This window comes from Bos indicus, chromosome 16 (assembly GCF_029378745.1).
Source record: "Bos indicus isolate NIAB-ARS_2022 breed Sahiwal x Tharparkar chromosome 16, NIAB-ARS_B.indTharparkar_mat_pri_1.0, whole genome shotgun sequence".
Lineage (NCBI taxonomy): Eukaryota > Metazoa > Chordata > Mammalia > Artiodactyla > Bovidae > Bos > Bos indicus.
In genome coordinates this window covers 67,934,897-67,955,956 of record NC_091775.1, presented here as the reverse complement: position 1 = coordinate 67,955,956, position 21,060 = coordinate 67,934,897, and the positions used below count along the sequence as shown (strand labels likewise).

The 21,060-nt window shown below is 39.3% G+C and overlaps 1 protein-coding gene across 4 annotated transcripts in view; it reads right to left on the bottom strand.

The window, feature by feature from the left end:
- The window catches only part of HMCN1 (hemicentin 1), a 538,929-nt gene that overhangs the window by 97,234 nt on the left and 420,635 nt on the right, over positions 1–21,060 (bottom strand). For all 4 annotated transcript variants that reach the window (XM_019976773.2, XM_070768574.1, XM_070768576.1 and 1 more), the window contains 2 exons: positions 18,394–18,672; positions 3,226–3,422 (listed from right to left, as the gene is read on the bottom strand). In XM_019976773.2, the coding sequence (XP_019832332.2) occupies positions 3,226–3,422; positions 18,394–18,672 (476 nt within the window). The remainder of the gene's footprint in view (positions 1–3,225; positions 3,423–18,393; positions 18,673–21,060) is intronic.

The window sequence follows — 21,060 nt, the reverse complement described above, 5'->3', positions numbered from 1 at the left end:
AAAAAGAAAGAAAAACAGGGTTTCAGTATTTGATCTCAGAATGTTTGCATGTTATGTATGTTAATGATGTCAGAGAAGGCAGATACAGATAGGACACAGCACCACATATGACACAAATACTACTCAGTATTTTTTGAAGAAGTAAGTATTTATGAATTTAAATTGCAGATTGCAAAATTCTATTGGAGGCTTCCTGAAGCAAGTAAAACACATTAACCAACCAACCAACCAAAGTAGTAAATAAAAATCAGGTTATTTTAATAAAGAACATTAATACCATATTTTTAATATTCCTTGATATCCATAGCGAAATAATATAGCTATGTTATGTAATTTGGCTGTAAATAAGTCAGGCTGACAGAAAAATCTATTTCCTGACTAAAACCAGAAACATTTCTTTAAAAATGCCCATGCAGAGTTTCCACTGAAGTGTTAGACTTTATTCATATTTGACACTGTGTTAACACAGCCCATGCTTAAATAAGTGAAAAGTATACACTGAAAAACAGATGGTCTTCCTACTGTGAAAAATGTATTTTAAAAAATAGAAAATCCTGTTTTCATTTATTACTTGAATACTCCTAGAATATTGAGAATTTTAAAATTCTTACTTCAAAACTGACTTTATGGGTTATTGAAAAACTTTTTTTTGGTAGGGTGCGTAGACTCCACTGAAAAAATTTTAGATTAGGATGTTAAGACTAGTATGTCTGGAAAATTACTAAATATAACTTTAGAAGAGTGACAGTCACATCATCCTTCAATTAAGAATTGAAAGGGATGCACTACTGCCTGGAGAATAATTTCAAAGTTGCTCATCATACCTTGAAAACCTCTAAAAGTCAGCTCTTCTCCACCAATACAGTCTATGCCCCAATTATATTGTCCCCAACACTTGTCCTGACTCAGCCAAACTTGCACCATCATTCATTACTGTTCTTAGATCTTACCTCCTCCAAGAACCATTTCCTGACAACTTACACCCTTCTGAATACTGATAATTACTATCAGTAGCTACATTTTCTAATGTGTGTTCTCTTAATAGGGTGTTTGAAAAATTATAATCAACCAGGTGTTTTAGAGAAAGAATTTGCAGTTATAGACATGCATAATGGCTCACAAAGGAGAGAAAGGTACAGTTTTTCCAACCTGTTTTGTCACAGAAGGAGAGTTTGATGGAAAATGTCTTAGCAAACTCATCTTTCACGACACAATTTGGAATTTGCAAAATATCCATTATGTACCAGGCACAATTATGTGCAATAGATACATACACAAAAAGACAAAGTGCAGGTAACTAAAATATAATTTAGTAATACGGTAAAATAAAACACAGAGGAGCAGAGGAACCACGAGCAGTCTTGGGACTTGATCATATTTAATTTTTTAATTCTATAATGTTTTAATGGTTCTCTATTGTTTCTTTCCCTAATTTTATTATCTGTGTACTTTTATTTTTCTTAGACAACTGAAACCTTTTTGAAGGTTGAGAAATGTCTTATGTATTATATTTGTGTTCTTCACAATAGCTGGACTATGTGGGTCACCATTTAACTCTTGATGGAAACTCTGTCTTGTTTTAACATAACTCTTCATTTTCACATTTAAGACCTAATGCAATGTGGCCTTATTTCCTTTTAGAGCTTTATTTACCATGCTTCCTTTATATTTATGGTTCTGGTGCACACTTCACTGTCTCTATGCTATTCCTTAAGTTACAAAATTCTTTGGCTTCCCTTTTGGTCAGTTGAAATTACAGCATTCAAGTATTCTGATTCAGCAAGTGGTTTGATAGTGTGACCTGAGTTTTTTCTGGGTTACTAAAATGCTTGATGGAGAGAAGAGGGAAAAGCAAAGTACGTTCTCTTTAATGTTAGAAACAAGAAACTGGGCCGACTTCCACCGGCTATGCTGTTGAATCAGACCCAGGATTGAGACCAGTTCCATCACTGAGCCAGTGGTAAGTACTGGATAGGTGAATACTTAATCTTTTTCTGTCTGTTTCTGGATTTGTAGAAAGGGGATGAAGACACTGCCTTACCAAGTTGTCACGGTGGTCATGGGTGTGATAGAGCTCATAGCCCAACATAAGACTGACGCAATTCATAACCCTCAGCTCTCTTTTCTAGCTCCCTTTCTTTTCCATTTCTTTAGTGAAAATGTACATGAAATATGATTTAGTAATGTGTTATTCTACCTTTAAGGAAATGATGACTATAATAACAATAAAAGCAGCAGTAACAATAATCATTCGAACTCAACGTTAGCATCTCTGCATACCTGTGGCATCAGTCTAAGCACATCACTTTATCTCTAAAGCCTCAAGTACATAAGTTCAGCATTGTTCCTATTTTGATCCTGAGTTAACAGATGAAGGCATTAGGGACATACGGATAATATTTGTAACATAAGGTTTGCCTCTGTTTTCAAAAGAGTATATTGTTACAAGACACCCGAGACATACTTCTCTTTAATATATTTACATTTCAGATTAATTTCCTTAAACATAAACTAAAAGAACAGTCAATTTTATTGAATTGACCATTTTCGGAAAAATTCCATCTCTTCATATTTTCATGTTTGTGAGTTCATTCTGAAGATCAAAAGTGCCCTTTGAAGCCTCTTATACACATATGTTTGACCGCTTTTTGCCATTTCTATAAAGGGCTGCTGCTGCTAAGTCGTTTCAGTCATGTCTGACTCTGTGTGACCCCATGGACGGCAGCCCACCAGGCTCCCCCGTCCCTGGGATTCTCCAGGCAAGAACACTGGAGTGGGTTGCCATTTCCTTCTCCAATGCATGAACGTGAAAAGTCAAAGTGAAGTCGCTCAGTTGTGTCCGACTCTTAGTGACCCCATGGACTGCAGCCTTCCAGGCTCCTCCATCCATGGGATTTTCCAGGCAAGAGTACTGGAGTGGGGTGCCATTGCCTAAATACACTATCACTTATGGCATTGTGAAAACTTGAAAAAAAAAAAATATATATATATGAAGGTATCTTGCTTCCTTCTATGCTTAATCTGATAATTTCACTTCTTTGTTTTAGTCGTCACCTTGTAAGTGTCTATTCAGTCATGCATGTCATAGAACAAATCTACCCTTGCTAAAGTCACAGAGATCTGTGATATATTCAGACTCCAAGACAATTTCTCCAACACTCCCCAGAGATTAGCAAGTAAGAAGTTTAACCTAGGACAAAATAATCATGTGAACTCTGAACTAACCTGAGTACTAGATATTCGAAGAACCTCTCCTCCTCCAAGAGTCTGCATCTGATCCATCTGTGGAAGGGGTCGACCATCTTTCATCCAGGTAATCTTAGGAGCTGGGATTCCAGAAGCCATGCAGGTAAGTTCAAGAGGATTATTAACAATTACTGACATCTCTATGGGTTCTTCAGATCCATTGATATGAGGTGGTTCTATTTAAAAGGAATTAAAGACAACAAAAAAATAAACTTGCTGTTTGATAAGATACTGCAGTTTAGAAAAACTTTAAAAATTCACCTCAAATTTATCTTTGTACACTACAAATTGTACAAAGAATTTGGCAAGAATACCAAAATGATAATTCCTTATTATCATTTCAGTATTATTAATGAGATGTTATTTGTCATTGGCACTATTTTATTTTATTGTAGTTTAGTGTTAGTCACTTGGTCAGGTCCAACTCTTCATGACCCCATGGACTGGAACCCACCAGGCTCCTCTGTCTAAGGGATTTTCCAGGCAAGAATACTGGAGTTGGTTCCCATTTCCTTCTCCATTATTGTAGTTTATTGAGGAACAATTTATTAAGTGTCAGCACTATGTAAAGTCTTTGTGCATTATCTATTCACTGGCACTATTTTTAAAGAGACAGATCATTCTTATAATAGATCATGAAGTAAACGGCAAGCCATCAAAGGTAATTAAAGCTCAGCAACTGAGATTCAGATAATTAGAGCAGTCTTACTTAACTGTGAAGATTTGAAAATGATAAAAACTAAACCCATCTTGTACTATTTTTTAAAGAGTTACTTAAATATAGTAGTGTGTTTTTGCACCTTTAAAATATCTATTGTTTCTGCAAAAGCAATAAGCAAATGCTATGAAATTCTGCAATTATCTTTTCCATGCAGAACTTTAACAGGAAACAATGACTAAGCAGAAGAAAAACAGTTACATTTGGAGACTATTTTTGCATAAAACACATTTGTTATGTCTGGGCAGAAATAATTTCCTCTTTTGTTATTTATACTTCTCAATTACCTTTCTCAAGAGGATGTTAAAGAATCTAAACACTTGGAGGAAACATTAAAGTTTCTTGGTCCAACTATTCCTAAGTTTAAGAATCACTTTAAAACAGATTTCCCTTACACTAATCATTCAAATTTTCTATGAAACTTTCCAGCTTACTATTTCACAAGGCAGCAAAAATAGCTGTTGGACAGCTCCAAGGATTAGCTGTGTGTGTGTGTGTGTGTGTGTGTGTGTGTGTGTGTGTGCACATGTGTGTGTGTTTTAAATCAGGCACATAGTTTAGAGCAGAGGTTCACAGTAGGAGACAGAATCTGAAATCAAACAGCCTGATTTTGATTCCTGGCTCCAACAATAATTAGGTTAGTGGATTTGAACAAATCTTTAAAAAAAAAAATCACACATTATTTAACTAAGAGAATTGTGAAGATTCAATGAGATAATCTATGAAGTATATTTCTTTTGCGTTTCTGAATCTGTTTTATAATTAAAGGTTTATTAATATAATAAAAACTTTCTTAAGAAAGTTATAACTGCTACTAACATACTACATCTGTTGGTGTTATTATTAAAAACTGCCTCCTAGATTTCTTAAAAAACTAGGAATAAAACTACCATATGATCCAGCAATCCCACTACTGGGCATATACCCTGAGAAAAATCATAACTGAAAAAGACACATAATTGAAAAAGCAATCCCACTACTGGGCATATACAATTGAAAAAGACATGTACCCCAATGTTCACCGCAACACTATTTATAATAGCCAGGACAAGGAAGCAACCTAGATGGCTGTTTACAGATAAATGGATAAAGAAGTTGTGGTATATATGATGGAATTCCATTTGAACTATTTCAAATCCTAAATGATGATGCTGTTAAAGTGCTGCACTCAATATGCCAGCAAATTTGGAAAACTCAGCAGTGGCCACAGGACTGGAAAAGGTCAGCTTTCATTCCAATCCCAAGGAAAGGCAATCCCAAAGACTGCTCAAATTACTGCACGATTGCTCTCATCTCACATGCTAGCAGAGTAATGCTCAAAATTCTCCAAGCCAGGCTTTAACAGTATGTGAACCATGAAATTCCAGATGTTCAAGCTAGATTTAGAAAAGACAGAGGAACCAGAGATCAAATTGCCAACATCTGTTGGATCACCGAAAAAGCAAGAGAGTTTCTAGAAAAACATCTACTTCTGCTTTATTGATTACACCAAAGCCTTTGACTATGTAGATCACAATAAACTGTGGAAAATTCTTCAAGAGATGGGAATAGCAGACCACCTGACCTACCTCCTGAGAAATCTATATGCAGGTCAGGAAGCACCAGTTAGAACCAGACATGGAACAATAGACTGGTTCCAAATCGGAAAAGGAGTATGTCAAGGCTGTATATTGTCACCCTACTTATTTAACTTATATGCAGAGTACATCATGAGAAATGCCAGGCCAGATGAAGCACAAGCTGGAATGAAGATTGCCAGGAGAAACAGTAATAACCTCAGATATGCAGATAACACCACCCTTACGGCAGAAAGTGAAGAGGAACTAAAGAGTCTGTTGATGAAAGTGAAAGAGGAGTGAAAAAGCTGGCTTAAAATTCAACATTCAGAAAACTAAGATCATGGCATCTGGTCCCATCACTTCATGGTAAATAGATGGGGAAACAATGGAAACAGTGACAGACTTTCTTTTCTTGGGCTTCAAAATCACTGCAGATAGTAACTGCAGCCATGAAATTAAAAGACGCTTGCTCCCTGGAAGAAAACTGACCAACCTAGACAGCATATTGAAAAGCAGAGACATTTGCTGACAAAGGTCCATCTAGTAAAAGCTATGGTTTTTCCAGCAGTCATGTATGAATGTGAGAGTTGGACTATAAAGAAAGCTGAGTGCTGACAAATTGATGCTTTTGAACTGTGGTGTTGGGAGAAGACTCTTGAGTCTTGACTTGGACCTTGACCAAGTCTTGACTCTTGACCTTGGACTTCAAGGAGATCCAACCAGTCTATCCTAAAGGAAATCAGTCCTGAATATTCATTGGAAGGACTGATGCTGAAGCTGAAACTCCAATACTTTGGCCATCTAATGCAAAGAACTGACTCACTAGAAAAGACTGATGCTGGGAAAGATTGAAGGCAGGAGGAGAAGGGGATGACAGAAGATGGGATGGTTGGATGGCATCACTGACTCTATGGACATGAGTTTGTGCAAGCTCTGGGAGTTGGTGATGGACAGGGAAGCCTGGCATGCTGCAGTCCATGGGGTCGCAAAGAGTTGAATGTGACTGAGCGACTGAACTGAACTGATTTATAGATATAGATGCAAATGTATATACACAGTAGAATGTTACTCAGCAATAAAACGGAATGGATTTGAGTCAGTTCTAGTGAGGTGGATGAACCTAGAGTCTGTTATACAGAGTTAAGTAAACAAGAAAGAGAAAACCAAATATCATATTAACACATATGTATGGAATCTAGAAAAATGGTATTGATGAACCTATCTGAAGGGCAGGAATAGAGATTCAGACATAGAGAACAGACGTATGAACACAGCAGGGGTTGGAGGCTGGGACAGACTGAGAATAGCACTGAAATATGTCCATTACCAAATATAAAATAGATAGCTAATGAGAAGCTATTATATAACAGAGGGGGCTCAACCTGGTGGTCTGTGACAACATAGAGGGGTGGGATGGGGTGGGAGGTGGGAAGGACCTTCAAGAGGGAGGGAACATTTGTGTGCTTATGGCTGATTCATGTTGATATATGGCAGAAACCAACACAACATTGTAAAGCAATTATACTCCAATTAAAAATAAACTTAAAGATACTGCCTCCTAAAATTTGTACCTATGGTCCTTGTTTCCTTTCTGGAAAAAAGTAATATATTATAATTAAGAACTCAGAGTTTCTTAAGCATTGTCCCATATGACCACTCTTTTTCAGTTTTATCCATCTTATGATATATTGTGGTCAAGATACATTTTAAGTGCATTTTAGATCAATCCAAGATTCCTTGTTTAAAAGATGTTAGTGTCTCCATATTGCTCACTGAATTAAATAAAAACTCATCATGGTTTCCAAGACTTCTACAATATAGCTTCAATCTCTCCTTATAACATTATTTTTAATACACTTTATGTAACTTAGATTTCAAATTAGACTACTACTCTCCCTCAGCAAGTTCAGTTGCCTCTTGGTCTACAACAAACTCTACAATTTCTATCCCTTTAATAGCAACCCACTCCAGTATTCTTGCCTGGAGAATCCCATGGACAGAGGAGCCTGGCAGGCTACTGTCCATGGGTTCGCAAGAGACAGACATGACTTAGTGACTAAACCACCACCAGCAATATTCATAGTATGCTATTTGTATCACTCAAAAGCATTGATCAGATTCTCCGTTTGACTATAGGCAATTCTTTATTCCTCTCATTTTTTCATTATTTACTATGGGTAAGTCACTGTGGATACAAAGATTAAGTAAGTATGGCCTTTATCCTCAGAAGATTATAGTACTAGATTTAAAGACTCAGCAATAGCAGCAACAACAGAAACAGCATGTTTCCAACTATTTCAAACCCCAGCCATCATATCTCACATGTGTTAAGTGATTGCAAACACATTTCACTCTGTATCTTGTGACTAGTGAAAGTTGCTCAGTCCTGTCTGACTTTTTGCAACGCCATGGACTATACAGTCCATGGAAAGCTCCAGGCCAGAATACTGGAGTAGGTAGCCTTTCCTTTCTCCAGGGGATCTTCCCAATCCAGGGATTGAACCCAGGTCTCCCACATTGCAGGCAGATTCATTACCAGCTGAGCTACAAGAGGAGCCAATTTGTCTTACACTTTGGGCAGGACAGGAGTTGTCCATACTCTGATGACTCCAACACTTACATTTCTAGCCTAGATCTCTTTTCTGGGCTCCAGATATACCCAGTTACCAGATAAGAATCTTCAGTGGGTTCTTTGAAAACAGCTTCCAACTCAACATATACTCAGACTGAATCTGTGACCTTATTCCTCAAAACCTGGTCCATTTCCAGCATTCCCTCCATTTATGTGATGAAACTGTCAATTGTTCAGTCACATAAGCCAGGAACTGGGTGTCATCCTTAATACCTTCTTCATCATCATCACTTCCCTACATCCAAATCCATAACCAAGTCTTAATACTTCTACCTGAAGTTATCTTTTGAGTACATCTTTCCTTCTCACCTCCATCACTAATCTGAGTTACAATGCCATTTATTTGGACTAATATATCTTGGCTGTAGGTGCGTACCGAGTACCATTTAGCTGTTTCTTTTTTGTTAACAGAGCTCAATCTTGTGAGGGCTGTCATTGTGTTAAAAATTACATTTTCTAGCCTTTTCAGTAGGTAGTAGATGGAGTGGCATGTGAAGAATCTAACCAAGGAGATGTACATGGAAGTAATTTTGTGGGAATTCTAAGAAAATCCTGAAAGGGACAATTTTTTGCCTTCCCTATTTTTCTTGCTCTACTGGGCTTCCCTGGTGGCTCAGAGGTTACAGCGTCTGCCTGGACTGTGGGAGACTGGGGTTCAATCCCTGGGTTGGGAAGATCCCCTGGAGAAGGAAATGGCACCCCACTCCAGTACTCTTGCCTGGAGAATCCCAGGGAGGGAGCAACCTGGTGGGCTATAGTCCACGGGGTCGCAAAGAGTCGGACACGACTGAGAAACTTCACTCGCTCACTTCACACTCGCTGTTGCAACTGGTGATGCTGGGGGTGAGCCGATGACGCACGATCACAGACTGAGCATGATGTTGAAGCCAGGGGCCAAGAGAACTGTAAAGACTTGAACTGCTGAATGAATGCAAGTAGTGCCCAGCTCCAGAAATCTCGTTCAGTGAGAAAAACAAAAGTTCTTTAAGTCAGCATGTTTAGACTCATTTGCTGCTGCTGCTGCTGCTGCTGCTAAGTCGCTTCAGTCGTGTACGACTCTGTGCCACCCCATAGACAGCAGCCCATCAGGCTCAACCTTCCCTGGGATTCTCCAGGCAAGAACACTGGAGTGGGTTGCCATTTCCTTCTCCAATGCATGAAAGTGAAAAGTGAAAGTGAAGTCGCTCAGTCTTCGACTTAGCAACCCCATGGACTGCAGCCTACCAGGCTCCTCTGTCCATGGGATTTTCCAGACAAGAGTGCTGGAGTGGGGTGCCACTGCCTTCTCCGTTAGACTCTGTTAATCACAGGTAAACACCATCCCTAATGATACACTCTCGGAGTCCATTTTTGTCCTGCTGCAGCCCACTCTCCACTTTTCAGTCAGTGATATTCTCAAACTGCAACTCTACTCACGGCATTCCCCTTATTAGAACTTTTAAAGATTTCCCATTGTTCTAGGACAAACCCCCAGATTCTTAATGTGGTCAACAATCCCTTCACGGTCTCAGATCAGATCAGTCGCTCAGTTGTGTCCAACTCTTTGCGACCCCATGAATCGCAGCACGCCAGGTCTCCCTGTCCATCACCAACTCCCGGAGTTCACTCAGACTCACGTCCATCGAGTCAGTGATGCCATCCAGCCATCTCATCCTCTGTCGTCCCCTTCTCCTCCTGCCCCCAATCCCTCCCAGCATCAGGGTCTTTTCCAGTGAGTCAACTCTTCGCATGAGGTGGCCAAAGTACTGGAGTTTGAGCTTTAGCATCATTCCTTCCAAAGAAATCCCAGGGCTGATCTCCTTCAGAATGGACTGGTTGGATCTCCTTGCAGTCCAAGGGACTCTCAAGAGTCTTCTCCAACACCACAGTTCAAAAGCATCAATTCTTCGGCACTCAGCCTTCTTCACAGTCCAACTCTCACATCCATACATGACCACAGGAAAAACCATAGCCTTGACTAGACGAACCTTTGTTGGCAAAGTAATGTCTCTGCTTTTGAATATGCTATCTAGGTTGGCCATAACTTTCCTTCCAAGGAGTAAGCGCCTTTTAATTTCATGGCTGCAATCACCATCTGTAGTGATTTTGGAGCCCAGAAAAATAAAATCTGGCACTGTTTCCACTGTTTCCCCATCTATTTCCCATGAAGTGGTGGGACCAGATGCCATGATCTTCGTTTTCTGAATGTTGAGCTTTAAGCCAACTTTTTCACTCTCCACTTTCACTTTCATCAAGAGGCTTTTGAGTTCCTCTTCACTTTCTGCCATAAGGGTGGTGTCATCTGCATATCTGAGGTTATTGATATGTCTCCCGGTAATCTTGATTCCAGCTTGTGTTTCTTCCAGTCCAGTGTTTCTCATGATGTACTCTGCATAGAAGTTAAATAAACAGGGTGACAATATACAGCCTTGACGAACTCCTTTTCCTATTTGGAACCAGTCTGTTTTTCCATGTTCAGTTCTAACTGTTGCTTCCTGACCTGCATACAGGTTTCTCAAGAGGCAGGTCAGGTGGTCTGGTATTCCCATCTCTTTCAGAATTTTCCACAGTTTATTGTGATCCACACAGTCAAAGGCTTTGGCATAGTCAATAAAGCAGAAGTAGATGTGTTTCTGGAACTCTCTTGCTTTTTCCATGATCCAACGGATGTTGGCAATTTGATCTCTGGTTCCTCTGCCTTTTTTAAAACCAGCTTGAACATCAGGAAGCTCATGGTTCACATATTGCTGAAGCCTGGCTTCACGGTCTGAACCCTGTCAATTCCCTCCACCCCCAACCCCAGCTTTATTCTACATGATCTTCTCCCTTGTTTTTAGTATTTTAGCCACAGCAGACTTTTCAGAACTGCTAACACACTGTGAGATCTCCTACCAGATGGATGGAGTTGAGACTAGCAGTTCCCCAAATTAGGATATTTACATTCACATTCCTAGTAGAGTACAGATTGAAGTTTTGCAGGTTTTAATGGAACTAGCCTTCAACAGATGCTGAAATGCTAAAGCTGCTTATCTTTCTGTTGAGCGGTTTTCAAACCTGTTTTATTTTAATATCCTTATACATCTTGCAGGAGGGCAGGTTGTTCTTTGTATTGATATATGACTCTATCAGCATTATTGTTACTTTCCTTTTTGTTTTCTACATCCATAAAAGCAGCGGGCTATGGTTCTGCTTCTGGGTTCTTGAATTCCTGGAGAAGTATTCCTTCTCTCTGTCTCCACTGCCACACGCTGCACCAGGCCCCTGTATTTTTAGGCCTGTGTAACAGACGTTTCAAGTCATTCTTCACTATGTCATCAGAGGGATTTTTTTGGAAGTGAAATCTGATGGTAACATATTCCTGCTTCTGCCTTCCTAATGAAGTCCAGATTTTCAGAGTCTTTTCACAGTATGGCTTCTGTCCAGGTATATTTCCTGTCGCGCTCAACTTCAGTGAGCACAAACAGAAAACTCAAGCTTTATCACTCCTAGGTGAAAAATGGACGTCTCTCCTCACTATTCAGGACAGTTTGACTTTTTAAGGCTTAGATGTCTCCTTGAGGGCATCTTCTCTGAACCTTCCTATCCCACAGAATTTTCACCATATCATTCCTATCACACTCAAAAGTCATCACTTGTTCTATATCTGTGTTCTCCGCTGATGCCGGAAGTTGAGGGCTGAGACCACATCCTGTTTATTCAGTGATGCATTCAAGTACATTTCATACCATATGGCACATAGTAGGTGTTCAATGATAATGTGCTACATGATACTAGAAACATGCTGGGCACATAATAAAGAGTCAGTAATTAATATGTGAATAATTAATGTACAAGATCATATTTATGTCATCTCCTGGTATTCTTCATAGTCTGTGAATTGCTATATAGGAATGTGTTATTCCACCCTTCTTCACTAACACACACTTTCTCCTGCCTACTGTCTCTAAATACTCTGGAGCACTGCCTCCGTTATCACCTTTCATTCTGTGGAACACTCATCTACACCACTGTATTTCTGTTTGTTTATTTGATATTGTTCTGTTTCCTGCTACAGTTAAAACTCAATTTAGTCCAGCTGATAAGTACCTAAATCTATTCAGTTCAAGCCAACAGATAAATATTATGTGTCAAATGCCATGCTCAAGCCCAGGGAATACAGCAGTATGTAAAAAGGGTACCGCTCATCATGGAGTTTAACTAAGGATGAGATGGACTTTTAAGGTTATATAAATAATAATAGGTACTATGAGAAAGTTTATAGCACATCCTAGAAACATTTGGCCACCAAAATTCTTCATTTTTCCTTGTGGGACACATTTTGTTGAAAAAAAAATTAATGAGCCAGAGATTTTATTTTAAACATTATGAAAAAACAAAATTCCAAAAAATTATTGATTGTTGAAATAGTTCACTTCTTTCATGTTCATTTCTTCTCCCAATAAAAATGTTTTACTTCTCGGAAAACATATGGTTTCTCTCTATACTATTTGCTTGCATGTAGAACACTGGAATACACATTTAAAATATTTTTTGTGTGTGAAATAATGCCATCTGCAGCAGCATGGGTGAACCTAGATATTATCACACTAAGTGAAGTAACTCAGACAGAAAAAGACAAATAGCATATATAACTTACATGTGAAATGCAAAAGAGTGGTGCAAATAAACTTATTTACAAAACAGAAATAGAGTCACATATGCAGAAAATAAACTTGTGGTTACCAGGGAGGAAAGGTGGAGGAGAGATAAATTGGGAGATTGGAATTGATATATACACACTACCACATATAAATAGGTAACAAGGAGCTACTGTGTAGCACAGGGAACTCTACTTAATACTCTGTAATGACTTACATGGAAAAAGATCCCAAAAAAGAGTGGATACATGTATAACTGATTCACTTTGCTATAGAGCAAAAGCTAACACAACATTGTTAATCAACTATACTTCAATTAAAAAAATTTTTTTTAATTAAAAAAAAAATCCCTAATCAAATCTAGGCAAGAATTATTCAACTTGCCAGGTGGGCTTTTTGAAACCATATACAAGTGTATATATCTCTACAGTAAAATTTTTCTTCCATATATATATAAATGTACAAAAGAAGAAACAGAGCTAGATCATTTGAAATGACCATTAAACTATAATCTACGGACTGGATCATTTAAAGACTGTGGAATAACACAATAGCATAAACATTACGCTTTTCCATTAAATTACTATCATCAGAAGAGATTTTAGTTCTGTTGTTGTTTAGTCACTAAGTAGTGTCCAACTATCTTCATGACCAAGATAACCATGAAGGTGTGATCACTCACCTAGAGCCAGACATCCTGGAACGTGAAGTCAAGTGGGCCTTAGAAAGCATCACTATGAACAAAGCTAGTAGAGGTGATGGAATTCCAGTTGAGCTACTTATTTCAAATCCTAAAAGATGGTGCGGTGAAAGTGCTGCACTCAATATGCCAGCAAATTTGGAAAACTCAGCAGTGGCCACAGGACTGGAAAAGGTCAGTTTTTCATTCTAATCCCAAAGAAAGGCAATGCCAAAGAATGCTCAAATAACTGCACAATTGCACTCATCTCACACTTGAGCTAGTAAAGTCATGCTCAAAATTCTCCAAGCCAGACTTCAGCAATACGTGAACCGTGAACTTCCAGATGTTCAAGCTGGTTTTAGAAAAGGCAGAGGAACCAGAGATCAAATGCCAACATCTGCTGGATCATCAAAAAATGCAAGAGAGTTACAGAAAAACATCTACTTCTGCTTTATAGACTACACTAAAGGCTTTGACTATTGTATCACAACAAACTGTGGAAAATTCTTCAAGAGATGGGAATACTAGACCACCTGACCTGCCTCTTGAGAAACCTATATGCAGGTCAGGAAGCAACAGTTCAAACTGGACATGGAACAACAGACTGGCCAAACAGGAAAAGGAGTATATCAAGGCTGTATATTGTCACCCTGCTATTTAACTTATATGCAGAGTACATCATGAGAAACGCTGGGCTGGAAGAAGCACAAGCTGGAGTCAAGATTGCCAGGAGAAATATCAATAACCTCAGCTATGCAGATGACACTACTCTTATGGCAGAAAGTGAAGAGGAACTAAAAAGCCTCTTGATGAAAGTGAAAGAGGACAGTGAAAAAGTTGGCTTAAAGCTCAACATTCAGAAAATGAAGATTATGGCATCTCGTCCCATCACTTCATGGGAAATAGATAGGGAAACAGTGGAAACAGTGTCAGAATTTATTTTTCTGGGCTCCAAAATCACTGCAGATGGTGACTGCAGCCATGAAATTAAAAGACGCTTACTCCTTGGAAGGAAAGTGATGACCAACCTAGATAGCATATTCAAAAGCAGAGACATTCCTTTGCCAACAAAGGTTCATCTAGTCAAGGCTATGGTTTTTCCAGTGGTCATGTATGGATGTGAGAGTTGGACTGTGAAGAAAGCTGAGCACTGAAGAATTAATGCTTTTGAACTGTGGTGTTGGAGAAGACTCTTGAGAGTCCCTTGGACTGCAAGGAGATCCAACCAGTTCATTCTGAAGGAGATCAGCCCTGGGATTTCTTTGGAAGGAATGATGCTAAAGCTCAAACTCCAGTACTTTGGCCACCTCATGCAAAGAGTTGACTCATTGGAAAAGACTCTGATGCTGGGAGGGATTGGGGGCAGGAGGAGAAGGGGACGACAGAGGATGAGATGGCTGGATGGCATCACTGACTCGATGGACGTGAATTTGAGTGAACTCCGGGAGTTGGTGATAGACTGGGAGGCCTGGCGTGCTGCAATTCATGGGGTCTCAAAGAGTCGGACACGACTGAGCGACTGAACTGAACTGAACTAAGTGTCCAGCTTTTTGTGAACCCATGGACTGCAGTGTGCCAGGCTCCTATGTCCTCCACTATCTCCTGGCACTTGCTCAAATTCATGTGTATTGAATTAATGATGCAATCTAAATACCTCATCCTCTGCCTCCCCCTTCTCCTTTTGCCTTTCCCAGCATCAGAGTCTTTTCCAGTGAGCTAGCTCTTTGTATCAGGTGGCTAAAGTACTGGAGCTTCAGCATCAGTTCTTCCAATAAATATTCAGAGTTGATTTCCTTTAGGATTGACTGGTTTGATTTCCTTGCATCCCAAGGGACTCTCAAGAGTTTTCTCCAGCACCATGAGTTGAAAGCACCAGTTCTCTGGTGTTCAGTCTTCTTTATGGTCCAACTCTAACATCTGTACATGAATACTGGAAAAACCATAAATTTGACTATACAGAACTCTGTTGGCAAAGTGATGTCTCTGCATTTTAATATTCTGTCTAGGGCTTCCCAGGTGGCACCATTGGTAAAGAACCATCTGCCATTATAGGAGACATAAGAGATGTGGGTTCAACCCTTGGGTCGGGGAAATCCCCTGGAGGATGACATGGCAATCAATTCCTGTATTCTTGCCTAGAGAATCCCAGGGACAGAGGAGCCTGGTGGACTACTGTCCTTTGGGTTGCAAAGAGTTGTACACGACTGAGTGACTCAGCATGCTAGGTCTGTCATAGCTTCCCTTCCAAGGAGCAAGTTTCTTTTAATTTCATGGCTGCAATCACCATCCACAGTGATTCTGGAGCCTAAGGGGGTAAAAAAAAATCTGTCACTGCTTCCACTTTTTCCTCTTCTGTTTGCCACAAAGTGATGGGACCTGATGCCTTGATCTTAGTTTGTTTTTTTTTATGCTGAGTTTCAAGCCAGGTTTTTCACTCTCCTGTTTCACCCTCATCAAGAGGCTCTTTAGTTCCTCTTCATTTTCAGCCATTCGAGTGGTATCATCTGCATATCTGAGGTTGTTGATATTTCTCCCAGCAATCTTGATTCCAGCTTGTGATTCACCAGCCTGGCCTTTGGCATGATGTACTCTGCATAGAAGTTAAGTTAACAGGGTGACAGTGAGCAGCCTCGTCATACTCCTTTACCAATTTTGACCAGTCGGTTGTTCCATGTGAGGTTCTAACTGTTGCTTCTTGGCCTGCATTTGGGTTTCTTAGGAGACAGGTATGGTGGTATGGTATTCCCATCTCTTGAAGAATTTTCCACAGTTTGTTGTGATCCACACAGTCAAAGGGTTTCATGTGGTCAATGAAGCAGAAGCAAATGTTTTTCCGGAACTCCCTTGCTTTCTTCATGATCCAACAAATGTTAACAATTTATTTCTGGTTTTTCTATCTTTTCTAAATCCAGCTTAAACATCTGGAAGCTCTTGGTTCACGTACTGCTAAAGCCTAGCTGGAAGGATTTTGAGCATAAACTTTGCTATCTTGTGAAATGAGTGCAATTGTATGGTAGTTTTAACATTCTTGGCAATGCCCTTTTTTGGGATTGGGATGAAAACAAACATTTCCAGTCCTGTGGCCACTGCTGAGTTTTGCAAATCTGCTTACATATTGAGTGTAGCACTTTAATAGCATCATCTTTAAAATGATCTTTAGGATTTTAGGATTTTAAGTAGTTCACCTGGAATTTCGTCACCTCCAGTAGCTTTGTTTGTAGTAATGCTTCCTACGGGTCACTTGACTTCATACTGCAGGATGTCTAGCTCTAGGTAATTGACCACAACACCATGGTTATTGGGGTTATTAAGACATTTGTTGTATGGGTCTTCTGTATATTCCTACCACTTCTTCTTAATCTCATCTGCTTCTGTTAGGTCCTTACCATTTCTGTCTTTTATTGAGCCATCCTTGCATGAATGTTCCCTTGATATCTCCAATTTTCTCGAAGAGTTCTTTGCACTGTTCATTTAAGAAGGCCTTCTTATCCTTCCTTGCTATTCTCTGGAACTCTGCATTCAGTTGGGTATATACATCTTTTCATTTCTCCCTTGCCTTTCACCTGTCTTTTCCTCAACTATTTGTAAAGCCTCCTCAGACAACCACTCTGCATTCTTGTATTTTTTTCCTTTGGGCTGGTTTTGGTCACTGCCTCCTGTACAATATTATGAACTTCTGCCCATAGTTCTTCAGGCACTTTATCTACCAGATCAATCCCTTGAATCTTTGTCATCTCCACTGTATAATCATAAGGGATTTGATTTAGGTCATACCTGAGTGGCCTAATGCTTTTTCTCTACTTTCTTCAATTTAAGCCCGTATTTGGCAATAAGGAGCTCATGATCTGACCCACAGTCCAAGTACTGAATTTTGGACTCTCTTGTTGACTATGAGAGCTATTCCATTTCTTCAAAGGGATTTTTGCCCACAGTAGTAGATATATCGGTCATCTAAATTAAATTCACCCATTCCAGTCCATCTTATTTCACTGATTCCTAAGATGTTGATGTTTACTCTTGCCATCTCCTGCTTGGCCACATCCAATTTACATTGATTCATAGACCTAACATTCCAGGTTCCTATGCAATATTGTTCTTTACAGCATCAGGCTTTACTTTTACCACCAGACATGTACACATCTGAGCACTGTTTCTGCTTTGGCCCAGCCACTTCATTCTTTCTGGAGCTATTAGAAACTGCCCTCCGCTCTTTGCCAGTAGCATACTGGGCACCTTCTTCTTGGGGGTGGCTCATCTTTCGGTGTCATATCTTTTTGCTTTCCATACTATTTGTTGTGTTCTAAGGGCAAGATAATGGAGTGGGTTGTCATTTCTACCTCCAGTGGGCCATGTTTTGTCAAAACTCTTCGCTATGACCCATCTACCTTGGGTGGCCCTGCAAGGCATGGCTCATAGCTTCATTGAGTTATGCAAGCCCCTTCACCATGAAAAGGCTGTTACCCATGAAGGAGGATTTTAATTCTTGGAAAAAGTTAAAAAACTACTTATCTATTGTGTGTGACTTGGTCAGTGAATGATGTTTTTTTTTTTTAATTTATTTATTTATTTTTTTTTACTTTTAATTTTTATCAAAATGAATCCGCCACAGGTATACATATGTTCCCCATCCTTAACCCTCCTCCCTCCCCATACGATCCCTCTGTCAGCTTTATTCTCTTAGGGCACATCACTTATTACTTTTCTTTTTTTGGAATGAATTTTCACTAGTAGAACTGCTTTTTATAAGTAGTAGGGCTCATCCTTTTATACAGAGAAGAAACAATAACATGCTTCAGATAAAAGTAAATGTAGGGGAATTACAGAACAGAAATATGAAGTACAATGAAATTTTTAAAAATTTTGTCCCATAGCCAGTGATTCTAAAAATTATACTTACTCATTGTCTTTATTATGACATATTTCCCAATTATTTTACTCACCCAAGACCTTCAGGATAAAGTGTTTGCTGACTTCTCCTGCTTCATTCGAGGCAATGCAGGTGTACCGTCCCGAATCTTCAGTTTCTGCTTTGATGAGCTGAAGGACCATTCCTTGAGAGCTGATTGACAGATGGGCATCTAGCCCCAGAGGCCGACCATCTCTAAGCCAGGACATCCTGGGAGCTGGGGTTCCATCAGTAAAACATGTCATGGAGGTGGAACTACCCTTGACAATTGTGATTTCCTCTGTCCCCATCCCATTGTCCAGACTTGGTGGTACTAAATAGAAAACAAAATTATATATCTATTATTATTTTATATCAATTTAGATTAAAAATTTTAATGGTTCCCTTAGTTCTATAGTGTTTCTGTGATCTATAAAATTATAGAATTTAAAATACCATATAATTAATTAAGACTTTACTATAAAAATCTGTATTATAGGCTAATTACTAACTTTGCAAAATATTAATAATAAGCTCTCAGGACTGTTTCCTTGTTGAACATACAAAACTAAATGTGGTTTAAATTTGGTCATTTTTTTTTTAACATTTTAGACTTTCACCTTTAATTTATTATAATATATTCCAGATATTATATCCTCTTCCAATAACACAAGAGAAGACTCTACACATGGACATCACCAGATGGTCAATATTGAATGCAGATTGACTATATTCTTTGCAGCCAAAGATGGAGAAGCTCTACACAGTTAGCAAACACAAGACCAGGAGCTGACTGTGGCTCAGATCACAAACTCCTTATTGCCAAATTCAGACTTAAATTGAAGAAAGTAGGGAAAACCACTAGACCATTCAGGTATGACCTAAATCAAATCCCTTACAATTATACAGTGGAAGTGACAAACAGATTCAAGGGATTAGGTCTGATAAAGTGCCTGAAGAACTATGGACGGAGGTTCATGATATTGTACAGGAGACAGGGATCAAGACCATCTCCAACATAAAGAAATGCAAAAAGGCAAAATAGTTGTCTGAGGAGGCCTAACATATAGCTGAGAAAAGAAGAGAAATGCAAAGGAGAAAAGGAAAGATATATCCATGTGAACAACGGGTTCCAAAGAAGAGCAAGGAGAAATAAGAAAGCCTTCCTAAGTGATCAATGCAAAGAAATAGAGGAAAACAATAAAATAGGAAAGACTAGAGATCTCTTCAAGAAAATTAGAGATACCAAGGGAACATTTCATGCAAAGATGGGCTTGATAAAGGACAGAAATGGTATGGACCTAACAGAAGCAGAGGATGTTAAGAAAAGGTGGCAAGAATACACAGAAGAACTGTACAAAAAAGATCTTCATGACCCAGGTAACCACGAAGGTGTGATCACTCACCAAGAGCCAGACATCCTGGAATGCAAAGTCAAGTGGGTATTAGAAAGCATCACTATGAACAAAGCTAATGGAGATGATGGAATTCCAGTTGAGCTATTTCAAATCCTAAAAGATAATGCTGTGAAAGTGCTGCACTCAACGTGCCAGCAAATTTGGGAAACTCAGCAGTGGCCACAGGACTGGAAAAGGTCAGTTTTTATTCCAATCCCAAAGAAAGGCAATGCCAAAGAATGCTCAAACTACCACACAATTGCACTCATCTCACACTTGAGTAAAATACTGCTCAAAATACTCCAAGGCAGGCTTCTACTGTACATGAACCATGAACTTCCAGATGTTCAAGCTGGTTTTAGAAAAGACAGAGGAACCAGAAATCAAATTGTCAACATCCGCTGGATCACTGAAAAAGCAAGAGAGTTCCAGAAAAACATCTATTTCTGCTTTATTGACTATGCTAAAGCCTTTGACTGTGTGGATCACCACAAACTGGAAAATTCTGAAAGAGATGGGAATACCAGACCACCTGATCTGCCTCTTGAGAAATCTGTATGCAAGTCAGGAAGCAACAGTTAGAACCAGACATGGAATGGCAGACTGGTTCCAAATAGGAAAAGGAGAACGTCAAGGCTGTATATTGTCACCCTGCTTATTTAACTTATATGCAGAGTACATCATGAGAAACGCTGCACTGGATGAAGCACAATCTGGAATCAAGATTGCCAGGAGAAATATCAATAACCACAGATACGCAGGTGACACCACCCTTATGGCAGAAAGTGAAGAGGAACTAAAAAGCCTCTCGATGAAAGTGAAAGAGGAGTGAAAAAGTTGGCTTAAAACTCAACATTCAGAAAACTAAAATTATGCATTTGATCCCATCACTTCATGGCGAACAGATGGGGAAACAGTGGAGACAGTAACAGACTTTATTTTGGGGGGCTCCAAGATATCTGCAGATGGTGACTGTAGCCATGAAATTAAAAGACCCTTGCTCCTTGGATGAAAAATTATGACCAACCTAGACGGCATATTAAAAAGCAGAGACATTACTTTGCCAACAAAGGTCCATCTAGTCAAAGCTATGGTTTTTCCAGTATCATGTATGGATGTGAGAGTTGGACTATAAAGAAAGTTGAGTGCCGAACAATTGATGCTTTTGAACTGTGGTGTTGGAGAAGACTCTTGAGAGTCCCTTGGACTGCAAGGAGATCAAACCCGGACATCCTAAAGGACATTGGTCCTGAATATTCATTGGAAGTACTGATGCCTAAGCTGAAATTCCAATAGTTTGGCCACCTGATGTGAAGAACTGACTC